Here is a 22,727-nt window from a genome sequence, read left to right as displayed (position 1 = left end):
GTGCAAAGAATAAGGGCTACAAACTACAATAGGAAAGGAAGGCTAGGTTTCTTAAGATCCCCAGAGATCAATAGCCTAGTAAGTATCTATGGATTTATAAACCAAAGATGATCACCGTAGTAACAATGTACATCCTGCCAAAATGCTCCGCGACAGCCATGAAAGAAATATTAGCAAAACTAGTTAATTTCAGGAAGGACTGTGCTTAGTGATAAGCAGCTGGAATGTGGTTACCCAGAGGAGAAATGTGGAAAGGGGACCAGAAAACCACAGAGTTTCAGAGGAAGGCAAATTTCTTGGGGCATGTCTTAATGCTGTAGGATGGAAAGATATCTGGAGAATAAAAGGAGGGCAAGATGGATTTGGGAGTTGCGCCTTTTATTCCATTAGACATCAGTGCTGGTCAAGACTAGATAGAGGTACATAATAGAATATGAGGAAGCAGCAGAAGGGGATAGTATATGCACCAATTACTCCTACTGCTTTGTGCCCTCTTAATATTAGATGTAAGGATAAGAACAGGAGAAAAACTTCCAAAATGCAGGTGTTTCCTTGGATGGTTGTTGGGGGTAAAAAGGATAGGGATTTGTTGGTAGAAGAAATGTGTAAAGTGCTGGCATATAAAGAGAAGTGGGGAGAGGAAATTTTGGATAAGTATAAAATAGAGATAACAGGAAGTACAATACGATATTCATGAAAGAAACCAGAAAATTGAAGTTAATATGAAGGCAGTGTTGTACAAACTAGAGGGGAATATACCAGTTGGGTACAAACTGTGGAGAACACCTGAAAGATGGGGGTCAGCAGTATAAACAAAGAAACCAAGAAGTGGAAGATGAATGTGTGATAGCAATGGGAGAAGGACTAGAGAAATTGTATTTTACAAGCAACACAAAAGCAGTTAAAGCTCTGTCTCTGGCCTTAGACACTGTGAGGTAGAAATGGGTATATATAAATTGATGGATGAAGAAAAGGGAAAGGAGTTAAAATGCTAGAGGAAATAGCAGAGGAATTTTGAATGTACTATGCAGAATTGTTAGAGGAAGAGGATAAAGAATTACAAGGAGAGGAGGAAGGTGAAGTGAAATGGGATTAATTAGAACTATAAAAAATAATCAAATCAAGGAGGCAGAAAGTAATGACAAAGAGAACTGGTAGTAGTAATAGGTAGAGTTAAGAAAGGAATATCACCAGGAATGGATAGCCTACCAACAAAGTTCTAAGAAGTCAGAGGTAGAATAATAGGTATATGGAAAAATATTTTTAATAAGGTAATGCAAGGTGAGCCCCCCCATTCATGTAGAGAGTCGGTAGCAGCATTACACAAAGAGTAAGGATTTGCTGCTTGTGTCCTCTGTACTGATCAATTTCAATATTAAACCATGATTACAAATGTTTTATGATGAAGATGGCTGAGTATTACAGGATATTCAAGATGATGTGTCCAAAATAATGAGAGACTGGGGATCTGATGAAATGGAAAGAAGAAATATTACCAATAGGTGGGGCAAATAAGGAGAGTGAGGTGGAGGCAAAGGCAGGAAACAGTTAAGTAATGTCCACAAATATTAAGAGGAGATGATCCAAAATGGTAGTAATAGACTCAAGAAGAATATGATCTCCCCAAGGAATCGCAGTGGAAATATAACGGTGTGGTAGCTAGATAGAAGCAAGTAGCCCATAGAAGACAGAGGAATGGAAAAAGATTTTTAATAAGGTAATGCAAGGTGAGCCCCCCCAGTCAACTAAGGTAATAGATGAGATACACATAAGAAGATTAGAAGGGGAAACATGTAAAAACTTAATAACAAAGGCCTTAAGAGTATTGTAGGAGTGAAGCAAAAAAATCCAGATGACCGCCACAGCTTAAAAGAACAGTTATTTAATTTTAGATGAGCGCTTTCATGTAAAACATTACGTTTTCTCAAGTCTTCAATAAAAATGTAGTCACATACACACACTTTATATAGTAAAACCATATCAATTAAGTAATTTAAACTCCGTTAATACAGTAATTAAAAGTTTTAATAAACCAATTACTTAAAATTGAATAGTAAATTCATTTAAAGAGGGTGAGCTTCCAGCTCTGGTTTTATACATACATAAATGTTCAAGCCTGGAAATACATGCAGTATTGTAGGAGTCAGAGAAAGAAGCAATTTAACAAATTATCGAGGGTAGGAGAAAGAGTTATAGACCAAAATTACAGATCAGCACTGATCGTAAATACTGCATTTACCCAGGTACTCAACTAAAGCAAGGAGCTTTAGAATGTTTGCATGACATCGCCTTCATTTCTACATGTATATACCAACTAGGCTTGCAAAGATGCTGCACTGCAGATGGAGGCACTTGGTCACACACATTTTGGGCGTAACCATTTGAAATATTGGGACCTTCTAAAATGAGTCCCAAAACACAGAGACCGAATGGCCAGAAAAGTGGACATACATATACCAAGTCTGAGATTACCATTTTTTGTAAATTCCCTTTCCTCCCAGGTATGGTGATCCTGTAGTGGGTATATATAACTTCATGGGGCAAGCCCCTCTGCAAAAAAAGAAGTTTAAAGGAGAAGAGCAATGGTCGAACTTCAGACTTTTCCTGGATTTTTGGTCCCCCCCCCCCCCCCCCAACATGTTGGTGCTTGACATCTTGATTGCTTACATTTCAGTAAGGAGTCCATTTTGGGATTCTCCCAAGTTAGGCAAATAAAAGTAAGATCTGAATAATTTGTTTTTTGGACCTTTGAGAGGTGAAAATAAAAATGAATAAGCAACTGTTTCTACTAGGATATGATGAGCACAGAGAAGGTCAAAGCAAAAAAGCAGAAGAATGATAATTTTAGGAGCTAAAAATGAATTACAAAGACATGGAAGAAATAAATATCACTCTCAGTACAGGAATTAAAACAAATTATATATCCAGAACTGACTGGGGAAAAACAAAACAGTAGTAAGAATGACAGGAGCTACAAAGCAAAACGGAGCTTATAGAACAAATATCACCACTGAAGAAATAGAATACCTAGATTTTAGGAAAAGTATAAGAAAGAAGGGGAAACCAGACATTCTTGTATAATCTCTCACTGACCAAGAAACAGGAAAATGAAGGGTAACTGTGCCTAAAGAGGGTGTAAAGGTGGAATGATAAAAACGCAAGAGCTAAGACTAAGAATACTAACTGTTGAATAATAAATAATGTATCGATGTAATTATTGGTAATGGACCAAGTCTGATGTACATAGGAAAGAGACAATAGTGAGAGAAAGACAGTGAGCAAACTGAAAAGGTTTGTTGGTACCATGCATGAAGACTGCCAGGGTATGTAAAAGTTACTGAATGGAAATAAAGTTGTATTTATAACAAAAATATATATTTTTCCTTCATTACAGTCTGCAGAATTTCCTTAATATGTAATTGTCTTCTACAGGTGACTCCATGATTGGGATCCCCATGAATGATTCAATAGCTCATGCAATGGCTGCTGTTGGAAATACACTGTACATCTCTGGAGGCTTCAGTGGAGTTGCTTTGGGTAGAATGGTGACGCTGTCAGTTCCATCTGATGTCTGCATGCTCTTCACTACCCCAAATGCTTGCAATGAAACCAGCAGCAGCTGTGCCTGGTGCCGCTCTACCTGCTTATCTGTGGATACTGCTGAGAAGTATGAGATTATTTATTTGCATTTAAGTTTCTAGTAGATATGTAACTGAGTATAACCTGTTGTATTAGAGCATTGATAGGGCTTGGTGGGCAGATTTTTAAAGAAGCCTCAAAAAGATGGTTAGGATCTTTATGCAGGAGTAGGAACAGCTGGAATGACCGTCACTTTGTAGATATATTTTAGTAACTTTAGGACTAAATACCCCCTGTTTTTTATTTTGTTAAACCCAGGAGGGAAAACTGTATTTTTTCAGGGGACACTGTCTGGTATCTTGTTAATTGGATGCCAAAAGTTGCACACTGGACAGGAGGAGGCCCAAGAGAGCCAAACTCAGGATTACAGGATGAAGTTTATTAACAGGTCATAACCTTAATCCTGTAAACTGAATCACCATACTCAGTAAATTAGAGAGGTGCAGAAAGTTTCCTGCCAAGGGACATTTTGATTAGGCAGTAAGAATGTTTGAAACAGACTATTTCATGCCTATGGGTCTCATTTGATCTTACAACATGGGTCCTCATCTCATGCCCTGTATATATTGCAGCAACCTTTTGTAACTACTTTTTGCATTGTTTCATAATTGTTTCTTACTGTGCTTTGTGAGTCCTATCTAACACGTACCTTTCTAGTGTTTTACAGTCCCACTTCAGGAAGGTCAGCTAGAAGTTGGTTGATGAAGGTTTTGTTTTTTTAGCATTTGAATTCTTATTGCAGACATGCTTCCCACCAATTAGCTCAGACTTCCAGATTGTCTTATTGCGAACTAAGCTTGATTGTTGATAGCGTGTGGTAGATGATGATTGGATTATTTATACGCCATTATAACTTGACTTTTAGAAAAGCACTCAGAGAGTCATCTACTAAAGCACAAATAAAATTGGGTATTTTTAGGGATTTTGCCTCTTCCTACCACTTCTTTTTGTAGAGTACTTTGGTTCCTACACCCCTTAGTTGTTATAACCACTTCCAAAGTTGCAGTACAGTGGATGAAGGAGGATGAGTCCCTCAGTGGAGTCTTAACTCTGAGTAATTCATGGGTTTGGCTTTTTTTGTCTCTCTTTCTTGTACTTAATTTGTGAGTTGTCAGTCGCATACAGGTGACAAATTAAAATCCCTAACAGATAAATTTACATTGACTTTTTTTCCTCTCAAGTTTGGCCACATTGTATTTAACACAGTGGCAGTTCTCAAGTAGTTTATTCACACAGTTTTAAAACATGTATAGAAATAAGGTTTTCTACTAGTACTCTGACATGTTTGCTATGATAATTAAACACTACATTTTGACTGGAAAATAATCCATTATGCATTTCAAAAACAGCACAGAATTTCTGTTGCATTCTCTTAAGAAAATATCTGCCAAGAACAGATAGATGAATCACAGTGATTTAAGTGAAACATTATGGAAACCACTAATTGTTCAGTGGCTTTAGCATGCAGTTTAATACAGTTAATAACTGAAAACCGATAGATATACAGAGTGCATTTCTAGACGGCATTTTAATTTTTTGTGAAAAACAATCATATGTTGAGGCATCTCTTACAGCAGGTTCAAAGGTTTGGACCTTTACCCTCACAGATTTTTGTGAATCAGCTGCATATTTTCCTAGCTTACTGTACCGAACACTGCCCTCTGCTACCGATACTTCACTTTATTCTAGTAGATGAAGCCCGGAGCCTACACTTGTTCTCTAGTCCTGCTGCTTTCCACGAGAATACTAAGTTTAGTAAGGTACTCTTCAAAGTACATGCACTGACCAATTAGGCCTGTTTTTCTTCATTTCTTCCACTGTCCCACATTCTAGTTGAGGCCTTAGAAGTCAGATTCCTCTCTTGATTTACTGAAGCACACAAGTAGTGAATGTCATTGCTGGGACCAACTTCTTTGTCAGTTTCCCATTGATTGTATCCATTTTGTTTTGGAGCTTTTGACTCACTAGTAGAGTTACTGTTCATGTATCTGCTTTAGCCCTGTAACCACATGCATAAGTGCCAGTTTTACCACAAACATTTCTTCTGCAAAAAATAAATAAATGAAACTAAAGAAGTCATCATCTTGGTTTTTTGGCAACAGCCTTCTCTACAGATGGCCCACAGCTGTTCACTAGTTTGTACTTTAAGGATTCCTACATGGCTGCATAAGCAAGATAAGGTAGAAGACAATATACGAGGATGAGAAGAATGTTAGGAAGAGGAAGCGAAAAGATCAACTAAAGTTAAGTACAGTAGTGGCCATTTGGGTAAGCATGTTATCCTGGAAATTTAATGAAAGGTGGTTTTCACTGTTCTTGCTGCAAGTACATATAGCCTATGCTGAATGGTAATAATGACTACCTGTCCATCCCTACCTCGGATTTATTGGCATGTGTCTTTTTGCATGGTTGACTATTTGATGACAATTCAGGTAGTACATTGTCAAGTCAGGTCAAATCCAGCTTGTTTCAGTAGCACCACCACAACTTGTTTCATACCCTTCACCTTACCTGGCTTTATCTTCATAGCTGATTTTCTCCACCCCACTTATAGCAGATCGACCTTCACCTCCTCTGAGGAACTGGTATTAAGTGTTTTTGTAAGAATTGCTGGAGGGTGAGGAGGTGGCTGTTGCATGGGCCTTGACCCTGAATTATTGCCTTGGGCACTTTATTCAGAGTTGGGAGGTAGGGAACATCAGAATGCTTCCATGTACTGTTGCATGCCCCAGTTTTCTTTCTTAACTCATTAACTCTGAGTACCATCACATGGCGCCTCTCTGCTTAAATCAAAGCGTGCTCTGAGGTGGAAGGAATTGTATGATGAAACACCTGAGTACCTTCCACAAGTATGAGTAACTTTATAGTCATAGTTTAGCTCCACTGTTAAAAATTAAGTTGAAAAAGTACCTTAATTCTGTCAGTTACCTTCTCAACTTACTTTTCAGAGTGGAGTTACCTGTTGCTCATATTGCACTTTTTTGAGAAAATTGGCTGGAGATACTGCCACAGTAAACTGCATGAGAAGAACAAGTACAGTACAGCTGCAACGGAGATCCTTTTTTTTGTATTCACAAGTGGTCCTTTTGGATGATGGCTAATGTAATTCTTTTGTCTGTATTCCCTCTAAAATAAAAGTAAGTTGAATGTAGTCCTAAAGTAGGAGCTAAAACTCATGACACCATCAAGGATGTAAGGAACCATACTAAAAACTAGTCAAGTACATCCTTCCTCTTTACGTTGGCCTTCATAAGACCCGTTTTAGTTCTACTTTAGGACTATATTCAACTCACTTATATTTGTTACAAGTTTGTTGCAATGAGTTGGACTCCTGGTTTTGTGGCACAATACTACATTTGATAAACATTTATGGTATGGTCTCCCAAATCCACATCCTGTCACTTTGCTACATTTCTTCACCTTTGGTATGTGCTCCCAAATCCACATCCTGTCACTTTGCTGCACTCCTTCACCAAGAAAAAACAAGTTAAAAAAATAAATAAATAATTAAAAAATACTAGTTCCTTATTTACCTACTTCTGCTTCGCTAATGATAAATTATTATGTTCTGTGTCTTCAAGCAAGGTAGTTCCCAGTGTTAGAGTTATGGAATACAGTTAAAAGTACTAACAGAAGAGATATGTCTTGGCACTGAAACCTCCAGAGCTACAGCTATAACGAAGGTAGAGACGGGAGCGCTGCTGTTTTCCCTATGCATTTTACTTTTCTTTGTCACATTTAGTGGGAGTTTGGTTGCTGTTTTTAGCACTGAAGCAAAACCCGTTATTGTATCAGTTCAGTTCAGTGCCATGCCTCACCTCACTGCAGTTGAAGGCACGTTCTGGTCTTCCACTTTTTGTTCCCTGATTGGCTCCCAAATAATTATTATAGCCAGTCAGCAAAGAGAGAAAGGGAGCCAACCAGAGAAAAATGTTGAACTTAAGCAGTAAATCGGAATGCAGAGTAAAAGTCAGTACCTTAATTTTTCATGAGCCAAATGGTACATGCTTTTAATTTCTTCTCAATAGTTAAAACAGACATAACTAGCACATAGAGAGAATGGAGCAGATACCCCTGACACACACTGTTACAGGTAAAATAGACACATGCCAATGTGGACAGAGTGCCGAACAGGAATTCATTTATGAAGCCAGTAGACCATTGCGGCTTCATAATTGAATGCCGAGTACTTGCATTTATGGTTACTCTAAAGCAGGCAAGCACGTTTGATTTAATGTATGATGCTGCAGAAGATTCAAATGGTTTAGATTATCAACTTTCAAAGTATATGGCTTCACATCAAGGCATAAACACAACACCAGATCCATTTACAATGAACAACAATGACCACACCTACATTATTTAACGGAAAATACCAGTTTCATCAAAACAGATAGAAATACCAAAGTTTCTTTGCAGGAGAACAAACCCTTTTGTATCCCATAGTCTTCTCACTTAGATATGCTAAATCTACAATATTACGACCTTAGAGAAAAGGTAAAGGCCACGTTCATGGAAAGCCCATCCTATTTCAGTGCTACCAAGATGCAATCAAAATCACTCAAAATAGAACTGCAACAGCATTTCAACAAAACATAAAATGTTTCACATGCATCAAACAATATGAATTTTAAATGTGGCATAAATCTAATGTATTTCTTACCAAAAACCTTAAGGAATACATCATTCATTGAAAATGTTTTCAGTATGCAGAATGCTACAGTAAAAATAACTACACACTCACCTATATTCAGCCATTTCGTCCATATAATGCATTCTTGTAAAATAGTGTTACACAAATTAAAATATGGCCAACACTATGAATGTGCACAGGTCAGCAGACTGGAAATGGCATCATGGCAGGAAAATTTCAAGCAAAGAGGTAAGTAAGAAAGGATGGGCTGAACAAAAGTAGTAGTTGCTCAGTTAACACAAAAGAGCCCAACAGAGGAATATGTTGATGTCTGGAATAGAATAAAGGCAGCGTAGAGTTGAGGACTATGTCCCTGATATAGGGATGTACCAAAGATGAGAGCTAAGTTTGACAAGTGGGAGCAAGGATTGCTAAGGTGCCAATACAGTATAAAACAGTCAGGAGAGACTGAAGTGTTTAATAAGAGAACTGCAGGAGAAGGACAGAAAAAAGGTAAAGAGGAAACAGAGGGTGAGTTGGTGGTGAAGAGGTAAACAGCTTTGTGAAGGGTGAGGTGGAAGTGAAATGTTTGGTACAGAGGCTCAGTGATTAGAGGCAGCATATTAGGACTAAGATACTAAAGGACAGTGAAGGGGAGAATGGTCAGCAAGAAGACTGAGATCGCCGAGGTGTTGGAAGAGGAACATTTTGAATCTGTTTCTGGATTATTGTAAGTTCTCTCTGCAGATGCCAGTCAAATATTGTCAGCTGAAATTTTGCCAACAGAACTCAGCAGTGATAACTACAAGCAGTGGGTGAGCTGCTATTTCTAAGCAGGTTAAACATTTACAGATCACGGTTCACATAACAGTAGCTGAAAACAAAAATAACTACTGGGAAGACATTTCAAATGGTTACCCTGTTGAGAGTATGATGACTGTAAAACCATTATTAAAGGTGGGAGTATGGAGGTGAGGGAAAATAATGAGGTTGTTTTATCACAGTCTACAAAGAAATAAGTATGCCTGGAACAGAAGAAGAAAGGCATGATAGGTAGTTATTCACTGGCCAGAGCTGGTGAACGTCCGATCAAGTTGCAACAGCAAACGAGATCTGGGGGAAGATCAGGGTGCATCATAAGATAGGGAGTTGACCTCAAGCTGGTTGAAGAGCTTGAGCTTTTGCAGTTGGCCAAGTTGGAGCCGTGGATCGGCTCCGAAACATCAGTAAGATTGAAGGTGAGATGAACAACTCACATGGAACATTATGGTGAGTACATAACTTCTTTTTGTGAAGTTGTTCTATCTTGCCGTTCATTCTTACTGATGGGTAGCGTTCCAAGCACCGTCTTTCTCGGGTGGCTCACGGGAGAATATAGCATAACTTCTTTTTACTGATGTATAAAAATGTGAAACTGAAAGATGTAGGAAAAGACTGGGTGTCTACTTCAGTAAAGGAAGAAGAATGCATGGTGGGTACAAACATATGGGGTTTAGCGAGGGGAAAATTTGGGAAATATATGTTAAGCAGATGTGGTGCATTAAATATAGATAGTGGTATATTATTTGGCAGTACAGTAGGCAATAAGGAGATAGAGACAAGGTTTTTAAATGACAGCGGCAGGATGGGGAGTAGGGGTAGGTGGTGCAGATGGAGGGAGGAGTAATGGTCAGTGTCCATTAACTGCAAGCTAACAGTGTATTGCAGTAACAGTGATATTGCTAGACATTATACCACTGAGCTACTTTGGACAGGTCATAAAATTATACTATAGGCTCATGTATACCAGGTATGAGGTTTCTTTTCTGGGGAACTTGTGGAGTAGGGTTTTTGTTAGTATTTTCTGTAGTGTTGAGCATTTTGATTGCTTCATGTCTGTAAGTGAATGACAAGAGATTGTGTTAAAATAGTGCTTTTAATGTTTCAATAAAAATGTAAGTACATATTAGTTTCTCAGTTATTTTCTGCCAGCCTTACAGTATATATTCATGGAGGTGTGCAAGAAGTGGCCATATTTGTGAAGCAAACATAGCTAGCTATTTTTGTGCCCAGTGTCACCCATGATCTAAAGTCCCCTCAACTTTAACTTGAGGTGCAAAATTGAACTTGAGCACAAAATAAAAAAAAACTTTCTCCTTTTAAACTTAAAAACATTTGTAGCAAGCAGCTCTTAACAATTTAGGCCATATATGGAGTGTTTTATTTCTGACTGAAAATGCAGTACGAGTATTTATTTCTGAATTGTGGTAGGCACTAAAGAGCAAAGCAGGATCTATATGGGTATGTATGTTGTGCTTAGTGAATGCATGATGTGGAGATAGAGGGTAGCCTCCAAGTTCAATAAATACTTCAACCTGTCACATACTGAATCACTGTGATGTAGAAAGAAAGGGTTTTCAGAAATCCAGTAAACGCAAAGCAGTTTCTGCACTGGCTTAGAATATCTAATATTATCATGGAGGCTACAGAAGGGACGAGAGCTGACTTAGGTTCCAAAATGGCCAGTACTTGTACAACCAATGGCAAGAGATGAATTTCGACACACAAAGCAGTGAAGCCCAAAATACACTGAATCTTTTGTGTATGACACCATGCCATTATCCACTGATTGAAGATCTTTTTTTTTATTATATTTAGATGCTGTTTAGTAGAGAAGATGATAATAGATGTTAAGCAGCTGTCCTTTTCCCATCCTATTGCTAGGATGTTAAGTAATTTCACCTTATCCAGCAGGGAGGAGCTTCTTAGATTGTACACTCCAATGTGAGTGTTATTTAGCCTTAATCCCTTATAAACTAGTTGTGATGCCTCTAATTTTAGCCTCATGCAGGCAAGAAGCTCCTTACAAAAGCTGGAGAGGTTATATCTTTATATTAACGCATTCCTTTCAGTGGAACCGTGTAAGTTTGCTCAGTAACTTCCAATGGCTGGAGCCTAAGCTTTTTGAAAGAATCAAATTATGCCCACTCATTTGCAGGCACAGCCTAGGTAAATAGGATCACATAAGAAATGAGCAAAACATATTTACAGATACAAGGATATGCCAAAAAACATACATGTTTATAGATACAAGAGTATGTTACTACATTTAAAAAAACAGGAAAAAATTATCCTTTTCCGCCTGGCTGAAATGGTGCAGAAGTTAGAAGACAAAATAAAACAGTAATCCAAATGACAGTCCCAACAGTTTATTCAGAAAATTCGGTCAAGTGCTTTCTTCCAGGAAGCCTGGACTTCATCAGAACCAATTAAACTTTTCGAAGACCCCCATTTAAAAAGTAAAATGCAACCAATCAAAATCACTTAACCCATACATGTGATAAAGTTTAAAAGACCACAAATAAATGTTTTAATTTATACAAATATATATATATTAAAAAGTTTTAAAAATGTGTTAAATATGTAACATTTCAGCCAGGCGGAAAAGGATAATTTTTTCCTGGTTTTGTTGTGCCTTTTTCTACACCGTTGGTTGTATACATTTAAGAAACAATATTGAGCATGTAGTCACCTACATGGGTTTCCAGGGAAAAATGCTTGTTTGTACATTATTGTTGTAATGAAATGCAAGTCATTATCACATTATTAATCTACAACAAGTGCAATTACAGTATAACTCTGAGTCATTATCACTTGTCAGGTAAAACTCTCATTAGCTGCCACTGTTCATTATCACATTGATGAATGCACAAGCCAGATTTTGTTTTCTGTCTGTTTAGCTCTCCTGTCGCTCTCCATTCCTTCAGGTAAAGTAAATGTATTTAGGTCAGGGCAAGAGACATTAGATTAGTTCCCCTCTTTGATTCCTTATGTCCATTGCAGAAAGGCCACACGGAAATGGAAAAAGCAGAGGTAGCCAACACAAGTATGGGACTCTTCAGATGACCTTGAGTGCCACTGAAACCCCATGCCTGTCCTGGGTTCATTAGTGGAGTGGCAGTCCTGACCCTGTTTTCTCTCCTTACATGTGCCCTTTCTGTAGGCCTTTGTCAGTATCCTTTCATGCAGTATTTTGCCTAGGGCAAGAGTGTTCTCTTTACAGTGATTTTGTACTCACGGCCATTTGATAGTGTGTGTCACTTGGTGTTTTCCTGGCTGGTAGGTGTGTACTTCTGCATCATCATTGCAAGTTATGAACTTTATCAAAAGAGTAATGCCACTGTGGATAAGAGTGAAGATTCGAACTAGCAAACAAGGTAATGCATATTATATATGCATGTATGCAGTAATTCAATAAAGATTTCAAACATCACCAGTAACCTATTTACATTTCTTCCCTGTGCAGGTGCTTGTATCTTGTGACAGTGACTTTGCTTCAAGAGCAGGGAAACGACAAGTGAGAGTGTGGGTCTGTGGCCATTCATACATTCTCTGAACTGTCAGCCATGCCTCCAGAAATGACAAATACTACAAGTTGAGATTCCCCACATCTAGTGTGAAGGTACACTGGATTGCAAGAGGAGATGTTCTTCATCTCACATTGCTGCAGTCCTTACATATGGGTAGTCCGCTGTCCTCGGTCGGCCCGAATACCAAAGTATTAGGCTGACGTCGGTCAAGGCGCTTAAAACTGACATCAGGACGTCAGGGTACAAAAGCGCATGACCGACGTCATATCCTCAGTCTTTTTTGCCGCATGGTCCGATGCAGAAGCAGCGTTGCAAGTGCCGTTCGGCGTTCTGAAATTTTTCGAGTTCGGAGTTTCAGACCGAATCCAAGTTGGCTAAGTACCCCGTTGGGGAATTGTTAAATAAATTTGTTAAAGTCAGACTGTAAAAATCATCTGGCATTTAAAAACAATGTCAGTCAATAACAAACAGTAATGCAGGAGACTCAAGTATCTAATTTACAACTACTCTAATGTACATTAGGAGGCAAAAAACCATACACAAACTTGTACAGAATTTTGTCTGGTTTTATTAGTGAGACATATGACATTTTATATGTTTTACTATCAGCTTTTGCCCACCTCACTGACGTGGTCAGTGACAGGGTCTTTACATCATAGTAACTTATGAAAAAGTGCTGAGATGGTGTTTTTCAAAAATCTTTTTCCCATGAGAATATTACAGCCTTGCAAAGCACCTGGTCAATCACAATGTCCTTCCGAGGATGTAGCCAATTCAAGGCTCTTAGATTAGCTCGAATACAATGGATGAATGTCTCTTTAATACATTTCTTTGTCTCTCTGTTCACCAGCTGGACATTCTGATAGTGCACAAGGCCATTCTTCTCTTGGAAAGTGCAGGAAAAGATACACATGCACACAGATTCATTATTTTCTACTTTTGCAAAATAATCTTTACTGACAGAAATGAGCCAGCCGAGCTGCCAAGGCCAGTTTCTAATCACACTGCAGCTTATGCTTCAAGCAATAATATGCGAGTTTATTTCTCTATATTTTAGTAAAACAGAATTAAATGCATTACATATTATTCTAGTAAAACAGAATTAATTACTCTAAACATTACTCTATTTTTCAATCTATATATTTCATATATGTTCAAGTTATATATCTAACCACACAACTTATATATGTCTGAATATGTGAATGCATATTTTCTAACATTCTCCCTCCTGTTAATGCATTTCATTCTATTTGAAACATAAACAATATCATTTCATTTCTTAGCCTTTTCCTTTCAAGGACTTTCAGCTAAGTAAGTCATTTATTTTATATTTCAGAAAAAAAGCATCATCTTAAATTAATTTCAATTTCAACACTTGGTAAAAAGTTTTTTAAAACAGATATCAACAAATTTTTGATTAATCTTTTCATGCAGGGAATTTCACAGTAAACACATGCTCCTATTAGGAGTATACCCACACAAATAGCAATTAAATGTTTAATAGGATGGAACCCCACCCCCAAAACAGATTCTGGAAAAAGTCCGGTGTGGGTTTTGGGTCTGGTAGTCATTGCTGATACTTGCTGAATTACCTCTAGGTGATTATTTGTCTCGTGATCATCCTCCAGGGATAAAAGCACAGCATTCTTCTTCGTGTACCCCCTCTTGCCTTAGGTGTAGAAGTAAAGAGCCATTCCATTTTGTAGCACAACAGTTCTTATTGCATTCAGTTTATCAGTCACCAATTAGGTGGAAAAGTTGCATTGCTCATGACTTCTTGACAGCTTCCTCAGCTCCCAGATCGATTTGACTGCTCCATAGGCTGGTGGTATTCCTGCCCTGAAATAATACTGTTGCCCAAGTCCATATGAGTCAATTTACTTTTGTCTTTCACTGAATTATGGTCTATGGTTTCAACCAGCTTCGATTTTACCAACTGGATTCACAGGTTTTTTCACTGGACCTTCAGATTTTCGAGCTGTTTTCCTTACGTTTTGTATCTTACCCAAAGGTAATTCTGCAGTATGTCTTATTGCTGAAACCAGATAACCAAAAACAACTGCCGACCAATTCTCAGGTAACCATTTATATGCCTTTTCCCCACAATAAAAATCATACTTTGGGTACTAATACGTTATCCCTGCATGAAACATTTTTCTATCCTTAATAGACAATTGCTTAGTTAAGACTGGATTGTCACATACTGCATTTAATGTAGTTTTCATTGAACTCAGATATGAATCATGGTTAGTATCACAAACAGTACCCCCACTTTTTGACTTAATGTAACATTTATAAGACATTGTTATATTACCATTACTCCAGCCCACCTGAGGGTATCACTTTGTAGAAACATACAACTCCTTTTTTGTGTGAGGTAAAATAAAGCAATTTTGTCCTGTGATCCTGTGATCTCATCACAGTTTCTGTATAAAAAAACTCCAAAGTCTCATTTTATCCCCAGAGGGGACAGGGGACATTACAGTCTTTATTATATTGGTATAGTATGTACACAAAAACCCAATGATTTGAAATGTGCATAGTTTCTGTATGCACAAAGCTCATCAGGGTATGTGTTAAAGTTTGGATGCCAGTCTATAAACAGTTCATCACGTCTTCTCACTTTCACTTGTGTGGTTTGAGTGCAGGAAAAACCAATAAGAGAAATTGTAAACACTTTATAGTCAACAAAATGCACAGTTAACAAAATAATTATAGTTCTTGCTGTTTGCTTTTTTTTGCTTTTTTTACTTTTATTTTGCCCTTGTGTATCAGTCACAAAGTTCTTATTCAGCTGAAAGTTCTTTTGTCTGAAAAAGAGTTAAACTGCAAAACAGATTTATTTATTAACAGTTTCTTTATATAATTAGCTAGTGAAACTGTCCAGCCTCCAGCTCTGCAGCATGAGAGCTTTTACTGAGGCACATAATATGCCCTTCCAAATACTACTTTAAAGGGGATCAAACCCTTTACATTTGTTACTGTTTTCATGCTCGGCAATGCTAGAGGTAAACAGCAAATCCAATTCTTCTGAGTCTCACTCATCAACTTTCTTAACTTGTTTTTAAAATCCCATTGTACTCCACCAGTCCTGCTGACTGTGGGTGGTAAAGTTAAGGAAATCCCAAAAAATCTCCCAAGTTGTTGAATTGTCTGATTGACAAAATGTGTCCCATTGCCACTATAGATTCTTTCCGGTATGCCAAATCTAGGAATTATTTTTACTAGGCCTTTGCCACTGTTGCTGCATTCGATTCCTGGTTGGAAAAGCTTCTACCATTTTGAAAACATATCTATGATTACTAAACAGTATTTCTTTCCTTCACATTTATTCAACTCTAAGTCCATACAAATAGTATGGAATGGATATGGTGGTGTAGGAAACTCCTTGCTTGTTTTAAATGCTCCTTGTGCATGGTGCTTGTTACAAGTGTGACAAGCTGCACAAAATTTTATTGTATAATTCGTAACTGAGATGTTTGGAATGTTTTGTTAACTAACTGTACCATCCCCCTGTTGAGACATGGCTCTGCCCATGGCTCAGCAAAGCTGCATATCTAAATAAATTAGACGGCAATATTGTTTTTTTTTTTCCCTTTGGAAATGTACAGTCCATTCAAAATTGCACCTTGTTTTACCCAGTTTTGTTTTTCTGCTTTTTGTAGTAGCATTTGCATTGTTTTAACATGTCTAACATGTAAAATTTCAAAGGGTTGTAATTTTCATTTAAAAATAAAGTTTCGAGTCTGAGGCTGTGCTTGTTTTGCAGCTGCACATCTCGCGCATTACCTTTTGAAATTTTATCCTGTTGTTTTGTATGAGCTACACATTTACAAATAGCTACTTTGGTAGGCAACTGAATAGACTCTAATAGCTTCAAAATAAATTGCGCATGATTAATAGGTTTTTTACTGGATGTAATCATCCCTCTATTTTTTTTTATTGTTGTGCAAACACATGCACTGTAGAAAAAGCATACTGATTATCAGTATATATGTTCACTTTTTTGCCTTTTACTAAAATACATGCTCCTGTCAAAACTACCAGTTCTGCTGCTTGAGCATACAAGTTGTGTGGCAAAGTTTGTGCTTCTAGATTTTTAGTGTCTGTAACTACTGCATACCTCACCAGATTTTTCCCTGTAGGACCCCTTCTGCATGAGCCATCCACGTAATATGTCACCTCAGCATCATTCAAGGGCATATCTGTAAGATCTTGTCTAGGTAAAGCTAACTGTTTATATGAGGTTGACTCAGCAGTATGGTCATACATGAAAGATGTCTAGCAGGAGAAAGGTATGCAACTTTTTCTTGTAGCAGAATTATTGCAACTGCATGAGGCATTTTCAATGTGAGAGGGTGGAATAACACCACTGAGGCTGAAGCCTGCACTGCCATTGCTGCTGCAACTACTGCTTGTACACAGTGAGGCAAAGATTGCACCACTGGGTCTAACTGATGAATAGTAAGCTATGGGGCATTGCTTATCCCCATGTTGTTGCTTTAATACTGATGTCATGTACCATTGCTTACAATTTATGGTCTAAAAAAAAACGTTTGTGATAACTTGGAAGTCTTAAAACTAATGAAGAAGCTATTCACTGCTTCAACCTGCAGAAAGTCATTTCTGCTTTTGTTTTCCATCGTAAAATAATTTGGCACCCAGCTTCAACAAAAATTAGTTGTACCTAAGAAAGACATTATTTCTTTTTAGTTGTTGGTTTGGGTGCTTGCAAAATTGCTGTTTTTTTTCTTTTTTCTTTCCCATTATCTAGTATTTTACCTTTATTGAATATCACATATCCCAGGTATTTAACCTGTGTTTTTTTCCCAAAGTTGTAACTTACTTTTGTTTACTTTGTGTCCTTGTATTACTAAAAATTTTAATAATGCTACTGTATTCACCCTGCACTGCTGCTGGGTGCTGCTAGCAAGATGTCATTTACATAAAGTAAAATTTGACTACCTTCTGGTGGGGTAGACCCTGCCAGGTTGCTAGCCATTTTTTTGTGCAAATATTATTGGGCTCTCACAATATCCCTGTGGTACACGAGTATATGTATACCTTTTACCCTGAAATGTAAATGTAAACCAATATTGACTATCAGGATGTACAGGTATTGAAAAGAAAGCATTGCTTATATTTACCACAGTAAAATACTTCTGTTGTGGCTTTAAATCATTTAACAAGGTATGTGGGTCTGGCACCGTGGGTGCTCTAGGTATTACTGCATTATTTACAGCTTATAAATCTTGTACCATCTGCCATTTCCGTTTGCTTTTTTAACAGGAAATAGGGTGTATCACATGGTGAATCAGGAGATTCTACCAGTACTCCTTTTGAGTAATGCTGCTTATTATAGGCTTAATTTTTACTTTTGCATTCTTTTTCAAAATGTATTGTCTTTTCTGTGGTCTAAAAGCTGACTTTGGGGTAATTGTAACTGGTCCTGCTGCTTGAATAAGCCCTACATTTAACTTGCCTGTTGACCACAGAGTTGTTGGAATTTTACACAAGGCCTCTTTTTTTTTAATAATGCTAATCAGCTGTCCTTACTAGATTGCAAGTGTACAGCTGTATGTGTCTGTGTCAACCAATTCAGTTTTGTTTTTATATTCCTTGTCCTGACATTTTTAAATCAGTCTGTTTTCCCATTTTGTTACCTTTTTTTCTAAGTCTGCCCATTTAACACTTTTGTTTTTTGTCAAGCTGACATGTGGCAGTCTATTGGACTTATACAATCTCATGAACTCCTGAGGTAATGAACAGCTTACTACACTGTTTCCCTCAGTATCCCAGCATAAAGTTTGTAATATTAATTTGTCAGCAGGATTCTTACTTATATTCCTTATCAGGTCCTGGTGTGCTACAGTAGTATGGAGTACAATGTAACAAGTGCTGCTGATCAGTGTCAAGGAGGGTACCTTACTGATGGCTACGTTTATCAGTTCTTTGGTTACTGCCCCTGACCAATCATAACTAGGTCCTGGCTGTACCAATAATCCTCTGATCACACCACAAGAGCATCCATTTGTCTTTGTGCTTCCATACCCTGCATGGTAGGAACTACTGCTATGCCAAATATTTGCACAAGGTCTCTTTCCAGTAAGTTTACTGGATATTTTTGCAGAAACTACAATTTTACTTTTCTGAGTCATACTTGAAACAGGGTCAGTTATTGCTATATTATGGGAAAGTGGTTCCCTGTATAGCTGTCCATTTGCTGCTTTTACTAATATATAATCAGGTGATTCAGAATGTTTTGGTATCTTGGGGGTGTATCAAAGTCCCTGAGTCACACAGGAATTTGACTTTTCCTCCACCAGAAGTGTTACTTGGTTTTGTATTTGCTAGGTAGAGCTCCAGGCTCAACAATGCTAAATCTAAAATTTTATTTTCATTTTTATCCTCTACATCTGTTTGTACTTCCTCTATTCCCACTACTACATTCACATTTAATTTCTGTTTATTAACCTTTCCTGATGATTTTTGGTTATTACCACTATCATATAGTCAGTCCACATCTCCTTTATTTTCTGTCATTGCTTTCTTATTTTGTTTATAGTCCCTAGCTAGATGCCCTTTTACCTGACTGTAATACAAATATTTCAGTCTGCTTCAGCAGTGAAGACTTGTGCCTTTTTTTTTTACTATTAAAGTGTCTTTCAGTACGTCTAGCATACTCAAGTAAGGCTTGCAGCCTGCTTGTTCAGTGATCTATCATATGCCTTGTAATAAAGCTACTAACAGCGGGCAATGCAACCTTTTAAAATGTATTTTTTAATTGTTGTTTTAAGCATTTTAATAATCTAGCATAATATCCATTTACTGTCTCATTTTCCTGTTGTATGCATTAATTAATGCAAGTCCAGTCTGCTCTAAGTTTTCATTTTTCAGAGATTCTGTCTGTCAGACCTTTTACTCTGTTGTCTAAAAATGTTTCAGAATTTTTTAAGCTTCTGTTTTTTTTACAATTTGCTTCCTCAATCCACCTATGTGCTTGAGGTATGCCTAGTTGGTGCTGTTTTCCTTTTGCCTGACGCCCTGCATCAGATTAAAGCTTGTTTAAGGAGTTTAACTAGTGAAAGTTTATCTAGTTTACTATCAAATTTATAGTTGTTAACACATTTTGCAAAATATCTCACATTATCTGCTTACTGCAATTGCATATGCTTCACATTATCCGTTAGGGGCGGATCTCGTGATCTCTTAGTGCACTGATTTCCCATGTCTTAAAAAGACTGTTACGTAACCCTTCTCTTGTACCACGTGGTATCTTATTTCCCATATCCACAGTAGTGTCTAGAATGACTGTTTACTTTGCTTTGTTATTCCCTGATCTATGACTCAAGATACAATACTTGACTCTCTCTCCCTGCTATCACAAACCTTAGCAATAGCACAGTGTAACCTGGTCCCTGATCTAAAACAAAGACAAAGAGGGAAATTCTTCTTACCTGAGCCTCCCGCTTTGACTGTCTTTTTTTCCTTGGGGCCCAGTCTTCCGCTTTTCAGCCACAGATCAGAAAGTGGACAGCCTCTTTACACACAACAATTCAGTCGGAGGTCTTTTCACTTTAAGAAGAACCATTTTGTTTTGGCAGCTTCTCCTGCAGATTTATCACCACTCATGCACTCTGTGACCTGCAGCTTACCAAGGGAATTCCGCACGATTAGGACCAAAATGTTAAATAAATTTGTTAAAGTCAGACTGTAAAATCATCTGGCATTTAAAAACAATGTCAGTCAATAACAAACAGTAATGCAGGAGACTCAAGTATCTAATTTACAACTACTCTAATGTACATTAGGAGGCAAAAAACCATACACAAACTTGTACAGAATTTTGTCTGGTTTTATTAGTGAGACATATGACATTTTATATGTTTTACTATCAGCTTTGCTCACTGACGTGGTCAGTGACAGGGTCTTTACATCATAGTAACTTATGAAAAAGTGCTGAGATGGTGTTTTTCAAAAATCTTTTTCCCATGAGAATATTACAGCCTTGCAAAGCACCTGGTCAATCACAATGTCCTTCCGAGGATGTAGCCAATTCAAGGCTCTTAGATTAGCTCGAATACAATGGATGAATGTCTCTTTAATACATTTCTTTGTCTCTCTGTTCACCAGCTGGACATTATCTCTGATAGTGCGCACAAGGCCATTCTTCTGGTGGAAGCAGGAAAAGATACACATGCACACAGATTCATTATTTTCTAACTTTGCAAAATAATCTTTACTGACAGAAATGAGCCAGCCGAGCTGCCAAGGCCAAGTTTCTAATCACACTGCAGCTTATGCTTCAAGCAATAATATGCGAGTTTATTTCTACTATTATTCTAGTAAAACAGAATTAAATGCATTACATATTACTCTATTTTTCAATCTATATATTTCATATATGTTCAAGTTATATATCTAACCACACAACTTATATATGTCTGAATATGTGAATGCATATTTTTCTAACAGGAATATTTTGGTTTTTTCTTGCCTCAGTGTATTACCGGATGTCAGAAAAAGTGAATAATTGTATTTCTTGTGGGAAACAGATACCGCATAGGGATTATCATTCTTTGTGCATTCCTTGTTTGGGGCCTGAGCACGACGTAGTCGGGTGTCGCTTTTGTGCTAGGTTTAATAAGCGCACTATTAAGCGAAGGTTAGATTGTGCTAGGCTGGTCTTCGGTAAGCGGTGCAATTATAATATGCCGTCGGATACTCCGACGCCTGCTTCCACGAAGAAGCGCAAAGACAAAGTGGTTAAACCCAGGCAAGATGAGTCGTCCGTTCCGGACGCCGGTTCTTTAGAGGCTTCAGTGGAACCGTGGTTCCGATGGAGGCTTCTCTGGAGTCTCAGGGGAGACTTTGATTTTGAAGATGTGGCCTCTCGAGGCAGGTCAGGCTGAAGGGGCTTCTCAGGTTTCTGTACTCCCTCCCTTCCCAGGGTGGTTAGACCCTCTCCTTCTGTTTCCAAGGCTTCTTCCAGAGGCAGGCCAGGTTTAGCTTCTGTTGGTGTCAGTCCTAGTTCAGCAGGGTCTGTGCCTAAGAAGCACATGCTTAAAATGGCAGAAGATTTGATTACTCTGATTAGAGGTTCTTTGCCCCTCCTGATAAGAGGCCTAGGGTGGAGCCAGAGTTGGAAAGTTTTGAACAGGCTTCGATGTTTCAGAGTCTTCGCTGAAGACTTGCAGGAGTACACTCCTTACTCTGATTCTGATGCAGAAGATTCCACTCCTTCTGCTTCTCCTCCAGAGGATTTTTCTTTTTCAGAGACTCTTCATTCTATGAGGGAACATTTTAAGTGGGAAGGTCAGGACTTCTCTGATTCACGGAAAAGGCTTAGGGAGTTTTTGTTTTTACCTCAACATAGACCCTTAGCTATACCCCCTGTTCTGGATGTTGTGCAAGATGTATTTTCAGAGGCTTCGCTTAATCCTGATTCTCTGCCTCCTGCGCCTGTTAAACCGGATAGGTATTACAGGGTGCCTGAGGCTCATAAATATCTCTGTAAGAGTCCTAGGGCGGACCCAGAAACTATTAGTCAGGGACCTAAGGGTGTCAAGGCTTCTGTTGTAAAGAATCCGGTTCCTCTAGATAAAGAGGCCAGAGATTTGGATAGATGGGGAAAGAAGGCCTATACATCTTCTACCTTAGCAATGAGGGCTTTGAATTGCCAGTTTCATATGTTGAAATATCAAAATTTTCTTCTTTCGCAATTGAAATCTAAGGTGGATGCTCTGGCAGAAGGCATTGACTGTAAAGAATTACAAGATTTGGTGCATGTCTCTGAACAGGTGGGTAAACATTCTTTACAGTGTGGTTTTGATGCTTTGCAGGCCTCTTCTAGGGTGGCTGCCACTGGTTCAGTTCTTCGCAGGCACGCCTGGCTTAAGGATCAGAATTTATCTGACCATGTTAAGACAAGGATTTTGGATGCTCCTTTGCAGTCTGAAGTGTTGTTTGGTCCACCTGTGGAGTCAGTCTTGAAGAAATTGGAAGACAAAGCTAAGTCTATGCAGACTGTCAAATATTTTTTGCAGGTTCAGCCTCCAAAGTTTAGTAGAAATTGGCCTGCTAAGGGGTGGACGTATCCTTCTTCT

General features: G+C 38.1%; 1 protein-coding gene across 1 annotated transcript in view; it reads left to right on the top strand.

The window, feature by feature from the left end:
- Window positions 1-22,727, top strand: part of MEGF8 (multiple EGF like domains 8) — a 1,779,602-nt gene that overhangs the window by 1,147,925 nt on the left and 608,950 nt on the right. Inside the window, exon 30 of the mRNA XM_044079419.1 lies at window positions 3,433-3,667. Within this exon, the coding sequence (XP_043935354.1) occupies window positions 3,433-3,667 (235 nt within the window). The remainder of the gene's footprint in view (window positions 1-3,432; window positions 3,668-22,727) is intronic.

The sequence above is a fragment of the Protopterus annectens genome, chromosome 8.part0 (genome assembly GCF_019279795.1).
Source record: "Protopterus annectens isolate FY-2018-M chromosome 8.part0, PAN1.0, whole genome shotgun sequence".
NCBI classification, from domain to species: domain Eukaryota; kingdom Metazoa; phylum Chordata; order Ceratodontiformes; family Protopteridae; genus Protopterus; species Protopterus annectens.
The sequence above is the reverse complement of the archived record's forward strand: the minus strand, read 5'-3'. Positions and strand labels throughout refer to the sequence as shown.